The sequence below is a fragment of the Sturnus vulgaris genome, chromosome 1 (genome assembly GCF_052056855.1).
Source record: "Sturnus vulgaris isolate bStuVul1 chromosome 1, bStuVul1.hap1, whole genome shotgun sequence".
Lineage (NCBI taxonomy): Eukaryota > Metazoa > Chordata > Aves > Passeriformes > Sturnidae > Sturnus > Sturnus vulgaris.
Genome location: NC_142243.1, coordinates 72,292,761 through 72,310,160, shown reverse-complemented (window position 1 = coordinate 72,310,160; position 17,400 = coordinate 72,292,761). Strand labels below are relative to the sequence as shown.

General features: G+C 41.0%; 1 protein-coding gene across 3 annotated transcripts in view; it reads right to left on the bottom strand.

Annotated features, from left to right (window-relative positions):
* Positions 1–1,679: 1,679 nt before the first annotated feature.
* Positions 1,680–17,400, bottom strand: part of F13A1 (coagulation factor XIII A chain) — a 59,315-nt gene continuing 43,594 nt past the window's right edge. For all 3 annotated transcript variants that reach the window (XM_014885847.2, XM_014885849.2, XM_014885848.2), the window contains exons 10-15: positions 16,569–16,657; positions 15,573–15,726; positions 14,712–14,999; positions 10,501–10,661; positions 7,512–7,648; positions 1,680–3,644 (exon numbers count right to left, since the gene is read on the bottom strand). In XM_014885847.2, coding sequence (XP_014741333.2) covers positions 3,500–3,644; positions 7,512–7,648; positions 10,501–10,661; positions 14,712–14,999; positions 15,573–15,726; positions 16,569–16,657 — 974 coding nt within the window. In that variant the 3' untranslated portion in view covers positions 1,680–3,499. The remainder of the gene's footprint in view (positions 3,645–7,511; positions 7,649–10,500; positions 10,662–14,711; positions 15,000–15,572; positions 15,727–16,568; positions 16,658–17,400) is intronic.

Genomic DNA, 17,400 nt, shown 5'->3' with positions numbered 1-17,400 from the left:
TAGGATGATATGGGAGGCCTCAGGCTACAAATAGCTCACCAGTAGTTAATAAGTGGTTGTCAAAGGGTGCAACATTAGGAGATAGGTAAGAAAAATTCTAGATGTAACAAACAATGAGTACCCAACACATGTAAAATGAATCACGTAGCAAGTTAAGATCTACCATGGAGTTGAATCAATAAAAAAAGAACAAGATGTGGAGTGTACAAGAAGTCTGTAAAATGACCTCTGATGTATCATAGGGTGACAAGGAAGAAATTTTCTGTTGTGCTTCTCCCAGTGAAGAGGAAGATAAACTCTCCCCACTAATATCAGACTCTGTTTGGTGGAGGACCCGGTGACTTGCTGATACACATGCCCCCACCAAGACTGAAGACATCAGAGGGTCAGTGTAGAAGTGCATAAAAAAGCAGAGAAAGTGGAGTATGCTATAAAGTTTATGTATACCAGTTTTACCTAATATAATTTGGACTATAAATGTCAGTATTATTGTAATAAAGATACAAGAATATAACTCCATCCTAGTTATTTCAGCTACTAATAATTCTCTGAGTAGATTAACAAGATTAACAATATATTCTTCCCAGGTGTAAGTTGTGTTTCCTTTTGATCATAGCAAGATTTTGAATGCGACAAGTTGATGGCTACTGGAGCAACCTGCCCCACAGATTGGATGTAACAAGTTGGAAATAAATCAGGTGTGTTTCAAGAGTGACTTTTGTTTGTATTTAGCATCTCTGAGCTGCTGGACTGTGAGAGCTGTGGAAACAGAGGTTTGATTTTGGAATGTTTCCTCCCCAATTCATCTCTGAGCTGTGATGGTTGCATTGAGGACCCAAGTTCAGCCCACCCAAAAAAGACCCTCAGCTGAAGAACTTGAACTCTGTAACTCTTTCCAGGTTCAGAGCTCCTCCTGAGCTCCTCTGAGGTTGCCAATCTGTCCTCACTATTAATTGATCACACCCTATGTGTACATAAAGTGCAATCACAGCACCCCCTGCTTCTCCAGTCAGGTTTTACCTGTGCTCCCTGTGACAGCCCATGCACAGGCTGGAGAGTGGCTGAAATCCTAGAGGCTATCCTCATTTTGTCCTTAGGTTTTTGTGAGCATCTTGGTGCACAGTGAGCAGACTCGTGGTGCCAAGGGCTGCTGACATCCCTGGTCTCTGTTCCCAGTCATCACTTCAATATATCCCTCTATAAACTATAAATAAAAATACTTCCTGCCTCCTGGCAAAGGTCATTCAGCTTAATGTGTGTTAGTAAAATCACTTGAAATATGTAGCTGAGAGAAGCACTTCTTAGAAACGAGACATAGGTAAGGTTTCATTAGGGGCAAACTGGTGCCTTAATGGTCTCTGATAAGGTAAAGCAAATTCCAGGGATTCTTTTTCCTGGCACTAGTGATGTTCTCTGGAAATCGTCACCTTCTCCAATTAATCAGATAGCCAGTTGTTGAAACAGAAGGAAAACCAAAGGAAAACAGTTAAAATTAGCCTGTAATTTTTTTTCCATTTAAATAAATATAAGTTTTTTTTTCCTTAGCACCAAAAAAGACACTGTTATTAGCATGGCTCAGAAGTGAATTTTTAAATTCTTACAATGAAGATGCAGCAACTGGTGTCTACAGTGCTACTATGTAGAAGTAATTGATCAAAATACAGAACACAACACACAAGTGCAATCAGACACGCTTTATTTTGAATTTTTATTACACTGTATTTATAAAATGCCTGGAATAGAAAGCAGGTTTATATGCAAGAGCACAAAATGGATAATTTTATTAGAAGATGTAGACCTTGGTAACACTGCTTAATTACCTAACAGAGATTCTCACCTTGCACTGACAGCACATTGTTCAGTTTCCTCTACCCCACAGACAGGAGACTTTGACATTGCAAAGTTTCTAATGTGGTCACATAAGCTGTATGAAATGAGGGTGTGTCCATGCCTGAAGTGAAAGCCTCCAAAAGTCTGGTTTTCCCAGACCCTGGGGTATGCCCAGAGTATATGAGGTGGGATGAATTTTTGCTTTGTTCCCCGCACTTTGGTAAAAAGAGCAGCTGCATTTTTCCTCTCCCAAGACTTTAACAGCTGGTTACAGGTCTTGCAGGAGGTACCGTGGGCAGTGTGTGGCAGCAAGAGGAGCAGAAGGGAAGGCATCTCTCTTGCTTTTCATTGAGACCACCAAACGACATGGCCATCCAGTAAAACCCCAGGGTTTAAAGAGCAAGATGTTCCTTTTAACTTTAGAAGCTCAACTGGCTCCCCTGTGCTGTTAATATCTGATCTTACATACACACTGTGGCCAGAGGGGAGGAGTTGCTGTGGCTTGTGGTAGGTTTCTGACTCTCAGGATACATCTTTATTCCTTTCCCAGATGAGTTTCTGTCCCTCAGTGTTGCTGGGATTATCCATGTAACAGGTCTTCATTCTGCTTTAGCCATGATTCTTGGGAACTATCAGGCAGGATTTAATCTGAACACATACCCATATCTTTAGTGTAAAATCACCCCCAGCTCCAGTGCAGGATATTGGCTAGGCTTGTGGGACTGGCAGGAGAAGACCCTCAGCTCTCTGGTCCTCTCCTCTTTCCTTCACCCCATTTGCCAGCCTAGACTGCTCTGAGACAGTGAACACTCCTGACACACTCATGTGGGAGATGTGCCTACAGGGTGGGTTCAGGAGAGAAAAAAGGCAGAGAAGGGTGAAGAGAGAACACATCTTACACAAGAGATATTGCCATAAAATGCAGATTTTCTGTGATAAAATCTGAGCAGAGGCAGAAAAAGCTCTGGATTTTCACCCAGCAAAGTAGAGGAACAGCATACCAACTGCATATGGGGTCTGCTGAGGGTATGAAGTGAGTATGTGCGAGTGCCTCCACACATGAGAGAGTAGGAGAAAAAGTACAGGGAAGTTGCAAGATGAAACAAGGGGCTGAGAATATTCTGGAGATAAAACATCCTGAGAGATGCCTCCAGCAAAGTGAGCTCTCCATGAACCAGAACATTATTAATTTGTAAGATAAAGTAGACCCTTTAGCCAGAAATACTTGTCTCTATTGCAGCCTGAATGATCTACCATAACATTGTGTAATTCAGTATAAGAATTTATAACACTGGGTTCTTTATTTTTTTCCTTCCCTTTTCAGTGAAATACCAGGCCTTAATTAAAACTAAAGTTCAGATTACTCTGGCGAATGGAGCTTTTCAAATTTCCTTGCAGCACTAATGCAAAAGACCATAAATACAAGTGAACTACAGGAATAATATGACCTAGAATTGCTTTTAATTACATATAGCTAATTTTAAATCATTCAGCATTCAGGTGCTTTTTGTTCTCTCCCCAGTCATGCCATTTAGTTTGCTTTATCAATTTTTTTTCAGCACAAGGATGACCAAAATAACAATAAGCAGATTTATACCTCTCCATCAGCCACCCCTTACCATGACATTTTTAAATATATCTAAGTGAGAGAAGAAGGCAGCACCTTGGTTCATGGTTTCTGAATCTGGACATTCAGCTCACCATACACATGTCTCAAAGCATCAGAATTCAGGCTTGCAATCAACTTTCGTAAACCCGGTTGCATTGGGAAAAATTTTACTTCCCAGGTCAATGTAGAGTTCATCGGGATTCTCCTGAATAAAAAAGAGAAAAGTTTCAATATTGCAGTCAGTCAGCCAGTGCTCTCAACCTGACACATAACTGGAGAAAGTGAAGGTGGATACTATAATATGTCTCAAATCCTTTGTTTCACTCATTCTCATAAACATGATACAAATTACTCTCTCCATCTTCTATTCCTCTCAGAACTGACCCTTTTAAAGCCTTTCCTCCAGGCTAATTTTAAATTTCCAAAATGAATCCATTTTCTTTTGCCTCCTGTCACTTCCTCTCATGATCACTTTCAGAATGACCTTCTTTACAGCTAACATATATTTTTTTCTAATTTATAATTCCATTTTTCAGGGCTATTATAGCCTATGGCCCGCTGGTGATTCTTTAAATGGTTAAAAAAAGTCCAAGTGTCCAGGTTATTCCCCTGCAAACCCTATGAGATGTTGAATCGCTCTGTAGTTCCTATCCTGAACCTCCCTGTCATCAGCAGATCTCCTCAGTGGCCCCTTCAGATGACTTCTTCATGTCCATACAAACGAGTCAAAGTATTCTTGGGAGTCCTGCTGTTGTTGGTTTTTCTTTTACATTATGTATGACTCCTGATAATTCATATACGAAACAAACGTATTCTGCACTGTTCTTGATTTTCAATTTTTTTGCTACAATTAAGATGCATGGAGAGCCTCAGGTATTGGTTTTCTGTGTTTTCTCAGTGCTTTCACAAGGTTCTGTGTGCAGATTTTTAAGGCTGATATTTATTGATTGATTGATTGTGTTTGGTTGATGCTGGGATACAACTGCTGCAAAGGAAGCAATGGACAAAGTAGTGTAGTGGGAAGCTTTTTATGAAAATTAATGGTATTTTCCCCAGCATTAAATAAGAGGGTTCTAAGTTCACTGTTCTTATCTCATGTAGCTACAGTCTCTTGAAAACTGAACAAAGTGAGAGCAAAGCAAGCCTATACTTCAGTCACTGTTTCAAATTCTCATCTGGTAGGATTTGGTTCTCAGGTTTCATGTCCTATGCCAGGGTCAGGACAGAAATATCTGCCCAGACTTAGCACAAGCAGCCACGAGACAAGAAACCTTAATTAGTTCTAAATGAGCTAGCCTGGAATCCTCCCACCTGAGTATTTGTTTCAGCGCAGGTTTGCCCATGTTAAATGAGGTATTCCAGCTCCTTAGAGGTTAGCTTAGGTATCTCTATATGGCACTGCATTGCATTTTGCATATACAGATAGAGGTACCTTGGGGCATGTACCCACTTTTAGAAAAAAAAAGCAGAAAGAGATCATATATTTTTGATGTGAGCATGTGCAGACTGCTTCCAGCAAGTGTTTCTCCTTTTTTTATCTTTGTTATTAATGAGAGAGATTCTGTTCCCCATAGCTGGTTGGCTTGCATCCACCAGATGCCCACTAAAATGGAATTATGATAAACTAATGACTTCAATTGCTGAAGAAAGTAAAATACCTTTTAGAGTTTATGGAAATTATCTGCAAGAGATTATCTGAATAGAAAGTGAAGAAGTTATTTTACAAATCTACTGTGCAGAGTATACTTCTTGAGCAGTTGAGGGGGCAGATTCTCTAAGGATGAAGGTTTTTGGGTCACAGCTTCACAGTACTCCAGTGAGAGAGGTAGCACTATCATCTTTGTTTTATAGTGCTACCATCTATGTGTGTGCATGTGTGTGTGCATGTGCAGGAAGACAACCACTGTGCTGGGAAACCAAACCTGCCTTTTCCTGTCTCTCTACTGTCCTATTTCTAAAACATGTTACTTCTCACTACAAATGCTAATATTAGCTTCGCTTTGACATATAGAAACACCCAAAATTACTTACCTGCTAGTGTGAAAGTGTGCTTGGCTATAATCCTTTTAGCACTATCCATCACTGCCTGGTTAATTCTCGTTTGTCATGCAAAGACTATGCCCTGTGTAAAAACTGCTGCTGCCAAAGGCTTTTCCATAACTCATGCTCCTCATCTGTCTGAGGCTAATAGCTAAATATCAATATCTTTATCTATATATAGACTTTATGAATGGTCAAGACTGAAGCCCCCAGGCCACTACATTGCCAGAATAATGTTGTATCAGCTAGGTCACACATTACCAGTTTTATGGAGCCATTCAAGTGATACAGAAAAGCTTCCTGAAAAGTACACAGATGCCAAAAACCTGATCCCCACACAGAACTGTAAAAGCTCCATCCCAAATGTAACAGTCCCTAGTAAATAGGGAAGTGTTGGGAGGTGGGGAAAGCCTAGAATATGTTTAATTCTCTTTACAAATGGAGTAAGCTACCCTGATCTGATTTTCCTGGGAAAGAACTCAGTGATGAATGATTCTGTATAATGTGCTGAGCCATCACCACACTGGAGCCATTTATCACTTTGAATGCATGGAGACAAATGTGACTATTATTTAAATAAACTACAACTGCCCCTTGCTCTCTCCTCTGTGTGTATCACCTGCATCCTACATTCACCTCAGAGAACCTAAATCTTAAAATGACTAAGCTGATCCATTTCCATTTTCAATGCTGCCAAGAGCATTACTGAAAAGAGGAAAACATGGTGACTCTAAGGAAAATGATGTGTGCTCCATGAGTAATTTTTCTCCCCTCACTCTTTGAAGCACCTGATACTTTCTGCATCCTTGAAGGTGAGGGCAGTCCACAGCAGCTTTTGGATCGAAAAGGATGCAGAACAACAGGGAAGGCTGGCACAGCTGGGCAGCAATGAAGGCTATTGCCACAACTTGTGTAACTCTTGTGGACCATGCTGAGTCATGCTCAGCAGCACCTGTGACATACCATGTGCACAAAGCAAACACAGTATGTTGCCCTTTCATGGTTATTTTTCTATCAGCTCCACTCTGGAGATTGGTTTTGATCTTTTTATCCCTGTCCCAGGTGCAATCAGGCTCAGACCTCCCCTGCCAGCTGCAGAGGATGCTCACAATTTATGCAGCTGCTGAAGCACAGGCAATTTTTCAAACTCCTTTTACACACACCTGGGGACCATCAGCTCAGGTAATGATAGATACTAAGCCCAGATACATAGATGCCCAGGACTAAGCAATAGCCTAAAAATTTTCCAAGTTTCTCCATTATATACCCTTGGCTAATGCTAAGCTTATAACACTAAACTCAAATGGAAAGAGGATTTACAACTTGTTTAGCGTAGGAGTATGATGGTGTCAGTGTAAGATGTGACTCTGAGAATAATGAAAGTGACTTTCCTTTCAGGTCTGTGCCCCTGTGCTGGGCACATGCCTGTGTGCCAGGGCAGCCCTGTGCAGTGGAGCTACTGGGGGGAGCTGTGTGCTCACACACGCTGCAGCATGCTATGCCAGCCAGCTCTACAAACAACACACATTTTATGTCTTGACATGAGCTTGAAAAGATCATCTGAGGTACCTGAACGTCTTGTATAATCATGATTAACATGAGCAGAGAAAAGCCCTTTCTGAAAAACAGCATAGGACTCGATTTGCACATGCTGAGTGAGCGGCAGTAAACACTTTAAGCACAGGATAAATCTTCCTCTGTGATAGCGGCTTGTAGGTGCTATTGTCAAGTGCTAAAAACAATGTAATACAGTGAAAAAGTAAACTTGGGCTGCACTAGCAGCTACTCACAAACACTGCCAATTCCTCCAACCCCAGTACTGAACAGATGAAATGCTCTCACAATTTCTGTGGGTAGCCTGATTTCTACTCACTATTGAGACCTATAGCTCCCCTGTGTATTGGATTTTAAAGTACAGAGAGAGTGTTTGAATTAAATTACTCAGCACAGCATTAGTTAAGTGTCTCCTGTGAGCTTCCTACTGTGAGCAAGCAGGGGACAAACTCCCAGTTGGTTGTGCTTTCTTCCCTACCCGAACTGCTTTTTTATTGTTCTCAGCACGCCAGGTCCCTCGAGGCGGAGCGTGACGTTCTCCAGGGTTTGTTTCAGAGGATTGGTGAACTCCACAGTCACAGACGCTTCTTTACCAGCTACCAGTTCACCTTTGGTCTGCAAGACAAGGAAAGGACAATGCACCAGAAACTGAAAATAACAGATACACAGTACTGGCAAGGCAGAAGAACAGAGCACAGAGCAAAACAGCACAAGGCAAAGGAAGCCTAGTGAGAAGAAAATTGTTGGATGGCACATTTTTCCACCCATTGTAATTTTCCCTCAAACCACATGGCAGATCAAGAGGCAGGCCCTCATTTCCATAGAAAACCAGAAATCTGCTTGTACAGTTCTGGAGCTGAGGGCCCAAGTGCAGGTGTGTCCAGCTGATGGGAACTCTCTCCCAGACTCTGCCCTGCTCCTCAGGCTCCCCACCAGCACTGAAGTGATCTGCTCAGGACATAAGCTCCAGAAGAGAAGGGCAGGTCTTACTACCCTAAATTAGAAACACCAGGCTGGAGTGGTTTCATCCTCAAAACTGTTGTGCCCATCTTCCTCTTGCTTTTGCATTCTCTTCTCGTGCTCTGAAGGGTTTCTAAACCTGCACATGTGCTCTATGGAGGCCTGAAGGCCAGTTTTCCTCCAAGCCCTATGTAAGCAAAAGAGCAGTACATTTTGCACTGGAAAATAGTAAACCTCCAAACAAATTTGTTTTTAAACAACAGCTACATACATGGGGGTTTCGGGTTCTTTAGCCCCCTGGAAACTCAGCATTTCTCACAGAATATGTGTACTTGTTTTTGTTCATACTTGCTTGGGCAAGGGTTTTCAACTTACAGCTGGCTGACCTTCTGGCCCACTTCATGGTCCATCAACTGATTTAAAGGGCCTTGAGAAAAGTAACTAAGAAAAACAAGTATCTTGTCCATAAATTTAAAGTGGTGTTTTAAGGAAGTATGATATTTGCAAAAACCTGCATAGCCTCCAGTCTAAGGGATTACTCTGTGCCAGAAAACAATAAAATGACTGGAGTAAAGGAGGAGATACAGGTATGCTCTCAACAGCATTTGGCCACCTGAATGTGCAATAGGACACCAGTGGCATTTTCAGAAGTCTTGACTCAATCAGAAATCTCTATAACCTCTTTATTTCAACTGACCATTTAAGATTACTGGGTGTGATTCAAAATCATCTTGAAGTCCCACACTTGCAGCTGAGACCATGATATGTATTTGCTGGTCTTGTTTTTGTAACCTGGTCTCAAGGTTATAGTCTCAATATGGTATAATTTCCTAAACTGTTGGGTCTGACAATCTCCTTAGACCAACAGAGAAAGATCAAACGTGCATCTGAAGACATCATGGGAGATACATTTTTTCATTCTTCTCTCATTCTCACATTAAGAAATTCGGTCTGCCAGTCACATTCACTGAAAAAACTTGACAAGAAAACTAAACAGATAAACTGTCTCAAATTTCTTTAAAAAGCTATACATCAAAATTTCCTCTATCAATACATGCTCACACACATGCACACACATACACCTCTCCTTAAAAAAAAAATCCAGCTTTTAAAATTTCATTTTCTTTGCATACATCACAAAGAAACAAAAGAGAGAAACTTAGTTTTACTTGAAAACATGGGTTTTGGACAACAGCCTATTCTATATGCTAAAAATCCTTTCTTCAGAACAGCAGGGAGATTATGCTATTTTGAAGTTGAAAATCTGAGATGATGTAGAAGATGTTCTGTGTAAGTATTGAATTGAAAGAATTTTTTACTTTTAAAATTTGGTTATTGAAAACAGGTATTTGAAGTAGAATTTCCTTGTCTTGTTTACTTCCTCTCTAATATGCTCAGTAAACCAAAAATATTTTGTTTGAAAATACAATTATCTGATCAGAATATAATGATATTTCTAAAGACCATGAAACAGGGTAGATTTTTTGGCAAACTTCGCTGTAGTCTCAATCCAAATTTCTAAAAAAGCTTTTTTTGCATAAGGCTGCAGTTGCTACATAAATTATTATATGGAAACCCGAGCACTGGTTCTAATAAATATAGAGAGAGGAAAAGTTGTATAAACTTAGATTTCTTTCAAGCTCCTGAATTTTATGGAGCTGTATTCATGCTTATATAAAGCTTCCTGAACATGTGTTCTGATTTTTTTTTGTAGTATTAGGAAAACAGCAGATCCAAATTCCATCATTCAAAGCAGTTGAAGGCTTGGTGCTTTTGAAAATGATGTAATTTATTTGGATGCTCAGTTATGAACTGAGAAGTTTAAGTCCCAGTTAAAGTGGTTTGTTAAGTTAATCTCAGCTGAGTTAAAATGGCTTGTTTTTGCCATACAACATAGGCTCCTTGTACTTCACAAGCATTACTTTGCTCCATTTTCACAGGTACCACACCATTGCCTGCGGAAATGCTTCAACTTTCAGGGAACACCAGTGACAGTACACTCAGAGTGGCAGCAAAGCACTGAAATCCCAAGATATTGTCCCAAATCAGTGCTGCCCGTCCAAGTTTGGAGAAACTTTGCAGAAGCTCTCCAAGCAAAATCACTTCAATAGCAGTGTTCTTCATTCTTCAGCAAGAGGCCCCTGTGCTGTGCTGCTTTAAATATAATGGATTTCTGGAGTAGTTAAAGAACTTGAGTGGCTTGAGTGAGTAATCTCTCTTACCCTTTGAGTTTCTTCAGCTTTCTCAGATGGTGCCCCCTCTTTCCTCCACTGGATAATTTCAGCTCTTCGCTGCCAGTGCTGCTCTCAGCCTCTCTCTTCAATGCAGGGACACTCAGTACACTATACAATGTACCTATTACACCCTCACACACTCCAGCCAGCCACTGCTCTGTAAGGTCCATGTTAGATGCTCTAATGTTCATAAACACACACACTCGTCTGCCCCACAAGTCAATGCAACACCCTTGTAGAGAACACATCCCTTCCACCGCAGCCTGGAGCTACCTTGATCCGCAGGGTGGGAATTTCCAGCATTAGCGCCTTCTGCACGGCCAGAATCTTCCCCGTTTCATTGATCCGCGCGGTCACAAAGAAATGAAAGGAGGCTTGCTCCAGCAGGTCTCTCATGTACTCACTCGATTTGATCACAATGTCGAAAGAGCTGGCTGAGGGAAGACACAGGAAAGAAAAAATGGCATCTGAAGCAATCTAATCACTAACTGCTCCTCCCATGGAGCAGTGCCAATTTCATGAGTGCCTTGGAAAAAAGGCGGCTTACGAGCCAAAGAATGGCTTTGATTTTTTTCCCCAAATGAACTTAATTTCTTTACTACACCATTTCCCCTCTAATTTTCCCCTCTTTCCATTTAGGCTGTGAGCTTCCAGGGGCAAGGGCTGGGTTTGTAGCCCAGTCCCCTCAGTATGGGCCAGGTCACTGTTGAAGGTTTCTAGGTGCTACCACAAAATAAATGGGAAGGAAGGCTGGAAATACATAGCTACTGGGCACATATGTCCAAACCAGTTTTTGAGTGTCATTCCTGTAAATGTTTGCTCTTTCAATTTATTCCTGTTCTTTCTTGGCCTCTCTTCTTGGCACAGAGATGCCACCAGAGTAGCAGCTGGGGGGAGTGAGCCCATGCAGGCTACCTGGGAGATCACCTGCTCTCCAGGATATGGCTGGATATATGCCTTTGTTCTACACTGGACTTGACTGCAAAATTTAGCAAGAAGCTCTTCCTGTCACCAGCATGCCCTCCAGAGAGCTTTCACGTGATCTCTGACAATAATTATTGGAAGAAACAAGTCCCTGTAGGCTAGACAGTTGAGAAGCAGGGAATCATTAATTTTAACTATATTGAACTGCAATTCCCAGACCAACAATGGTGTGAGAATGTGATGCAGAGAATCAGACCTGCTAACTAACTGACCAGGCAAAATATATAGACCTGGAGCTCTTCTCTCTATAAACATTCATTATAACCCTAGTAAACACATCAAGATCTCCCATCTGTTACCTATGATGATTACTGTTATCTGTTATTTGTATTGTATTTGTGACATACACTGTAAACACTGAGATAATTGAACTCAGTTGGGTAAATGACATTCACCCCTTTTTGCTCTTTTGATCCGCTCACATCAAAACCAGTTCCTTGATTTGGTTTCAAAGCTATTCCCTTGGTAGCCACCTGACCTGGATTTACTAGGCCAGCCTTAAATTTACTTGATGTGCTCCAGCTCCCTCCCTCTCACTCTTTATCTTGTTTTAAAGAATTTCCCATAATACTCTTAACTGTAAATTATAAATCAGCTGAGGTATTTCTCATCTGAGAAGTAAATAAGTAAATAAATTAGTTACAAACCAGGAGAAATTCACTTTACAGTGGAAGAAAAGACAAACTTTTCTGTTTAAATTTAATCACTGTAGGGAAAAAAAGAGGAAGAAGAGACTTCCATTGCCTTAGCACTGGTTGTGCTGGCAAGTTCTCAGTACCACTTACTGCATCTGGGAAAGCCAAGGGAGACACAACACTGCGTTGCCTTACTGTTTTTCAAAAGAATAGAGAAAACTAAATATAACTCAGTAGATGTGAGAGCACCTTTGAAGGCACTGAAAGGTTTAAGCTATTCAAATCCTCAAAGATGTTTCCAACCCACACAATTCCTTTAATCATTATTCTGAAAATCATTCATTCGTTTCCTGTTTGAAAACCTAGCTTGCCTCATGCTTTTAGTATTTTGGGCTGGAAGAATGCCTTTAATACGTCTGTTTAGCATTGTAATTTTTTGTCACATATAAATATATACATATTTATAGGTATATATACATATATATCTTCTTGCCCTGAACAAAACCTACAAATCCTGCTTGGGTGCCTCGGAAGGTACCCTCCCATTACACCCCTGACAGATTGTTTTCATGCACTTGCAGATAATCACAGTACCTTCCTTCACACTGCCCACCTGCTCAGACACTATTCCTGATCCATGTACTTCTTTCCAAGGAAAAGGTGAAAGAATTCATGCTCAAATTTCATGTAACAACTTCACACCTTCAGAAATGGGGTAATTTGTGAGGTGCTTTTGTCCTGTTGCAGAACAGAATGCCCCACAAGTTGATGACTGTAGCTCAGATATAAGCAAATTCCCACCTTGAAAAGTGGGAGCAACTTTTAAAATATCTTATTGGCCAGAAGCAGTGATGGGGACATACTCTTGGTACACATACATAAAAATCCATGTTCTGTTTTTTCAGGTCTCTTTCCCCAGTCAGTGCTCACTCACCATCGTTCAGTTCAGTTTCCAGCACTATTTCAAGAAGCTTTTTTCTTAGCATTTACTTAACTTAGAAAAAATGAATTATGATGCTCAGTGATGTTTAAACATCTATTAATTTCATTTCTTGCAGAGAGGAGCCAGGTGATCCTCAAAGCACTGCAGAAGCTGTATTTTAGGTATTAATACCTACACAGGCCTTTGATACAAGAGCAGGCAAAAATAAGTCCTGGAACCATGAACAAATCACAGCCGGAAACTGTAGCAGGCACTTCTCCTACAAGATGACTGAATTTTCCCTCATCAAAGAAGTGACACAGAATTTAGACCAAGACCATTGAAACTGATTTTTTTTACTGTACCTATTCAAGCCTCCAAACTTCTGCAGTATTTCAGATCAGATATTTAGAAACTGATGTAAGTCACTATAAACCCTCACACTGTGTTTTGATAGCATGTATTGGAACAACCTAATGCCAATTTCCAGGCCCCCTGAAAATCATCCACAGAGTTAGAAAGAATCAGCAAGCAGCTCTCAGGGCTTTGTTACAGGCTGGAGGTAAAAGTTTTATTAACCTTCACCAGAGGATCCTTATCAGTGGACTTCTACTTTTGGAGAATAATCAGCCCCAAATAAAATATGCAGTTTCAGATGATCAAAGTGGGGAAGAGAGCAGAGGACTTTTTTGTGGCCTGATAGGAACTGTGGTTCTATGGAGGCTTCTCAATGAGACAAAACTCGTCCTCTTTGAGGAAAGAGTGCTCATTGTGTCTCCTGAGCTGTTACAAGGTAGACAAGACAGGAAGCTCAAAGGTCAGCCAGGATTGCTGTGATCCAGCAGCACACCCAGTACAGGAGGCCCAAGCTCTGGGCTCCCAAACTCTTGCTGTGCTCAGAAAGATTGATTTGCCCAGTAGCAGTGTCTAGGAGGCAAAGTCAAGGCTGCTGGCTCTCAGCAGGGAACTCCAGTGAAGGATCCTCTCCTCTACTTCATCTCCACAAGAGCACGCTGTCATCACTTTTGCTGAGCTGGGAGCACTGACCAAGGACACAGCCCTGTCAGGAGAACAAGTGATTGGCACTTGCTGCTAGAGCCTGCTAGGTAGCATTGGAAATACAGTGGGTCCTAAACCCCTGCTGCAGTGGCCAACAGGAAATAGATTATGTCCAATTTAAAAAGGAGAACATCCCTCTTCCCTACTTTGAACAGTACAAAAACCTTCCCACTGCTCCTGAGCTAGTCTGCCAGGAAGTGCTTCTCTGGGAGGAAGTGGGAGGCAGGATCTCCCTACTGTATTCCAGAGGGCACTTGGAAAAGTAAATGCTGCATCTGTAAAGCTAACTCACCTTTGGTGTCTGCTGACAAATGTCCCTGCTCTATCGTGGCACATTTTCATTACATATAAACTTTCTAGATCACCGTAAATACAAAATCCTGAACTGCACAGTCCTCCAAAGCCAGATATTCACTTGAATCTTCTCAGAACTTGTCAGCTTCTACCTTGTCAGGTAAGACAAAAAACACACCTTTTTGCCTCTGTACATGACACTCTGTGGAATTAGAACTTCCCCTTCACTTGATGAGATATTGCTAGGAAAATAAAGGAATTCAAAGGAAAAACAATACCTTGCTGCTTAATACCTGTGCTCCTTTGATTTCTTTTGTATTAAAGAAGAAAAATTAACAATTCCCACACATGCAGCTTGGTGTAAAAGAGCATTATGCAGGGAGAAACAGCCTGAAGTAAACAGCCTCAGCTTTAAATGACCCTGGTATCCAGCCCAGGGTAGGGAGTGGATCCTTCTGTTACCCAATAGAATATCCTACCCCTAGCTACTAGAATTGGCTCTACCCATGGGTGGAAACACTGGTGACAGTTAATAAAACTGAAAAAAATCTAGCAGTTAATATCACAGAAAACAACTAAGCAAGTCTTACATGAAGAGGGTTCCAGTTTTGCACTGAAAGAGTGTTTCTTGAATTCACTTTTTATGACTCCTGTATAAAACACTATGTTGCCCGAAAGGTAGGTGGTTGCAGTGTAGGAGTTGCGGCTCTTGTTCCTGAAAGTGATAGTGACTTTAAAGTCATTGCCAAGGACTGCCTTTTGTGCTTGGAAGTCCATATCAACATCTGTCTGTGGCTGGTACGTGGTGTCTTGGATGTTTTGCTTTTTAACACCATACATCACAGCAGTCTCAAGAGCCAGCCTCTCCTCATCTGAGCCTAGGAATGAATGAAAATCAGATTTAGAAAAGGAACAGAAGTCCAGTGTTAGCCCACTTACCGATCACAAGGGTGTGTCTTCCATAGTTTGTGGTAGCTGAAATGAGTGGATGAGGACAGTGATCCCTTCTGAGGTAACACTAGAAGTGGGAGAACTTCACATCTGCTCAGGGAGTTGGTGTTAAAGCCATATCAGAAAAACTGATGTAGCTGAATTCCTATCAATACAGCTACACTGGTTTACTCAGTGTGAACATCTGGTCTGAATTAGAAATGTCTAAACATCTTTACAGAAAGCCTTGAATTGTTTTGAATGCTTTGAGTTGCTCCATGACTAGCCTTTATTTTCACTACACCTTACTTAATTTAAAGCATTTCAGAGTAGCAAAGTTTGTGCTCTGTTTGTGCCCTTATGATCAAGGCTTCTGGGATGGAGTTACAAATCAAGAATTCCTGAGGGCACTTTGGCAGCTTTTCATGAAGCTCCCTCAGTGACAGAGGTTTCCATGTCATCATCCAGAGTTTGACTGAGATAAGTCTACATGCATATGGTTCCAGCTCATTTCAGTTTACCTTCTCGGAACTTGTACTCCTCAGTAATGTTCACCATTCCATCACCTCCAACTTCCTTGGTCACAATCAACTGCCCAATTCGGGTTGTATCAATCTTTTCTACCACTTGGGTTCCATTTTTCTCCACTCTTGTGTAAAAAATGTCACTATTCACCTATGAAATTAAATGAAAGAAGATTGAGATATATGGAAGTAGAGAGAGGAAGTCAGCCTATCTCCCCCAAAATAATGACACATTGACTTAAGTACCACTAATTACTCACATCGACATTTCATGTTTAAAATGAGTCATATGCTGAGATGCATTTTACTATTTGCAGCTCCAGAATGACAGAGAGTGTAAACTTTACAAAGCTACAGAGAGGTCATTAAAATTTGGGGAGCACTGCTACACATTTCTTGTACCAAAAAGCTTTAGGAATAGAGAAGAGAATGCTTAACAGCTAAAATATTTTCATTCTTTTCTGTCCTAAGCCATTTACAATTCAATGAGAGAGAAACTTTTCCTACAGTGTTGCAATTGTGGGCATTCCTCCTCTGGTGATGCAAGAGGTTAAAACTCCAGACCAGGCCCTCTATCTCCTTATTGAGATATTTCCCTCTCAGATCTGTCAGTCAAATCACCCATGTGAGATCTCCATGACCCACAGCAGCCAAAAGGAAGGTGGTGAGCAAAGAGAATGAGTAGCTAGAGCTAGTGACCCATTCAGCATAGCTGAATCTTAGAAGGGAAAATGACCACAGCCTGGAGTTTTGATTAAGTCAGAGCAGCTTTTTCTCATTGCTACACTGGGGAGCAGAGATTAGAGAAACCTCTGTCATTCATTAGAGCCATATCACACCTGCTAGCATGTCAAAATACAATGAGATTATTCTGTAATATGAAGTATACACAAAGTAACTTCTCAATCCATAAATTGAAGTGGAACTATATCTTCTGTTTCGCTATGATCTCACTGATACCACTCATTGCAGTGAAAATTTTCATATATGTACCTCGGCATAGACAAAAGGAGCATCAAATTGGAAGCAAACGTGACCATGTTTAATGGCTTGAACTGAGGCTGGACCACACCTGTACATACCTATGGGGAGAAGAGACAAAGTGAGAGCCTAAATAAATTTAAAAACATGTAAAAATACTATATTTTCTCAAAGAAAAATAATTATTGGGGTTTGACAAAATCTTCTAATAGCTTACAAGAACTCCTAACCAAGAAGCAAAAAGCTTAATTTTGTTACGAGTTCTGTAGATTCGAGTCTGTAACAGCCTGGTGGCTCAGTACCTTTAATGGCACTATAACATCCACTGTAAGTCTCAAGTGCTTGAAATACAGTTACAGCTGGTTTTGGTTAAAATAGATAATTTTGGGAGCACTCAGGTACACCACAGGCTGAGAAAGATCTCACTATAAATTTGAAAAGATTGTATTTTAAGGGCTGGGAAATTAAGGACTCAAAAGAAAGAGCAGTGACTATTCACTTTTTTTTTTCTCCTGTCTACTGCCTGCTCATGTAGTTTAGTTAGGGCTGCGTAAAGTAAAGGAGAATTAATTTGATCAGGCTCCTGTATAGGTACTCTAAAATGTGAGAAGCCATCTTTGGCAACAGGATTACATATGTTCTGTACCAAGCAGGGCCTTTCTCGTGCAGGACTTTGTGTACCAGGGCTTCATGAGCAGTGTTATAACAAGGACAGATTTATTTTAGAGTTCAAAACAAATCAGGAGAAGGCCCTGAGATGATTGTGGTTATTTGGCTCAAGAAGTTGTCATTGGCCATATGGTGCCAGGTGCCACTGGCTCAGCTATCATCAGCTCATTGCTTG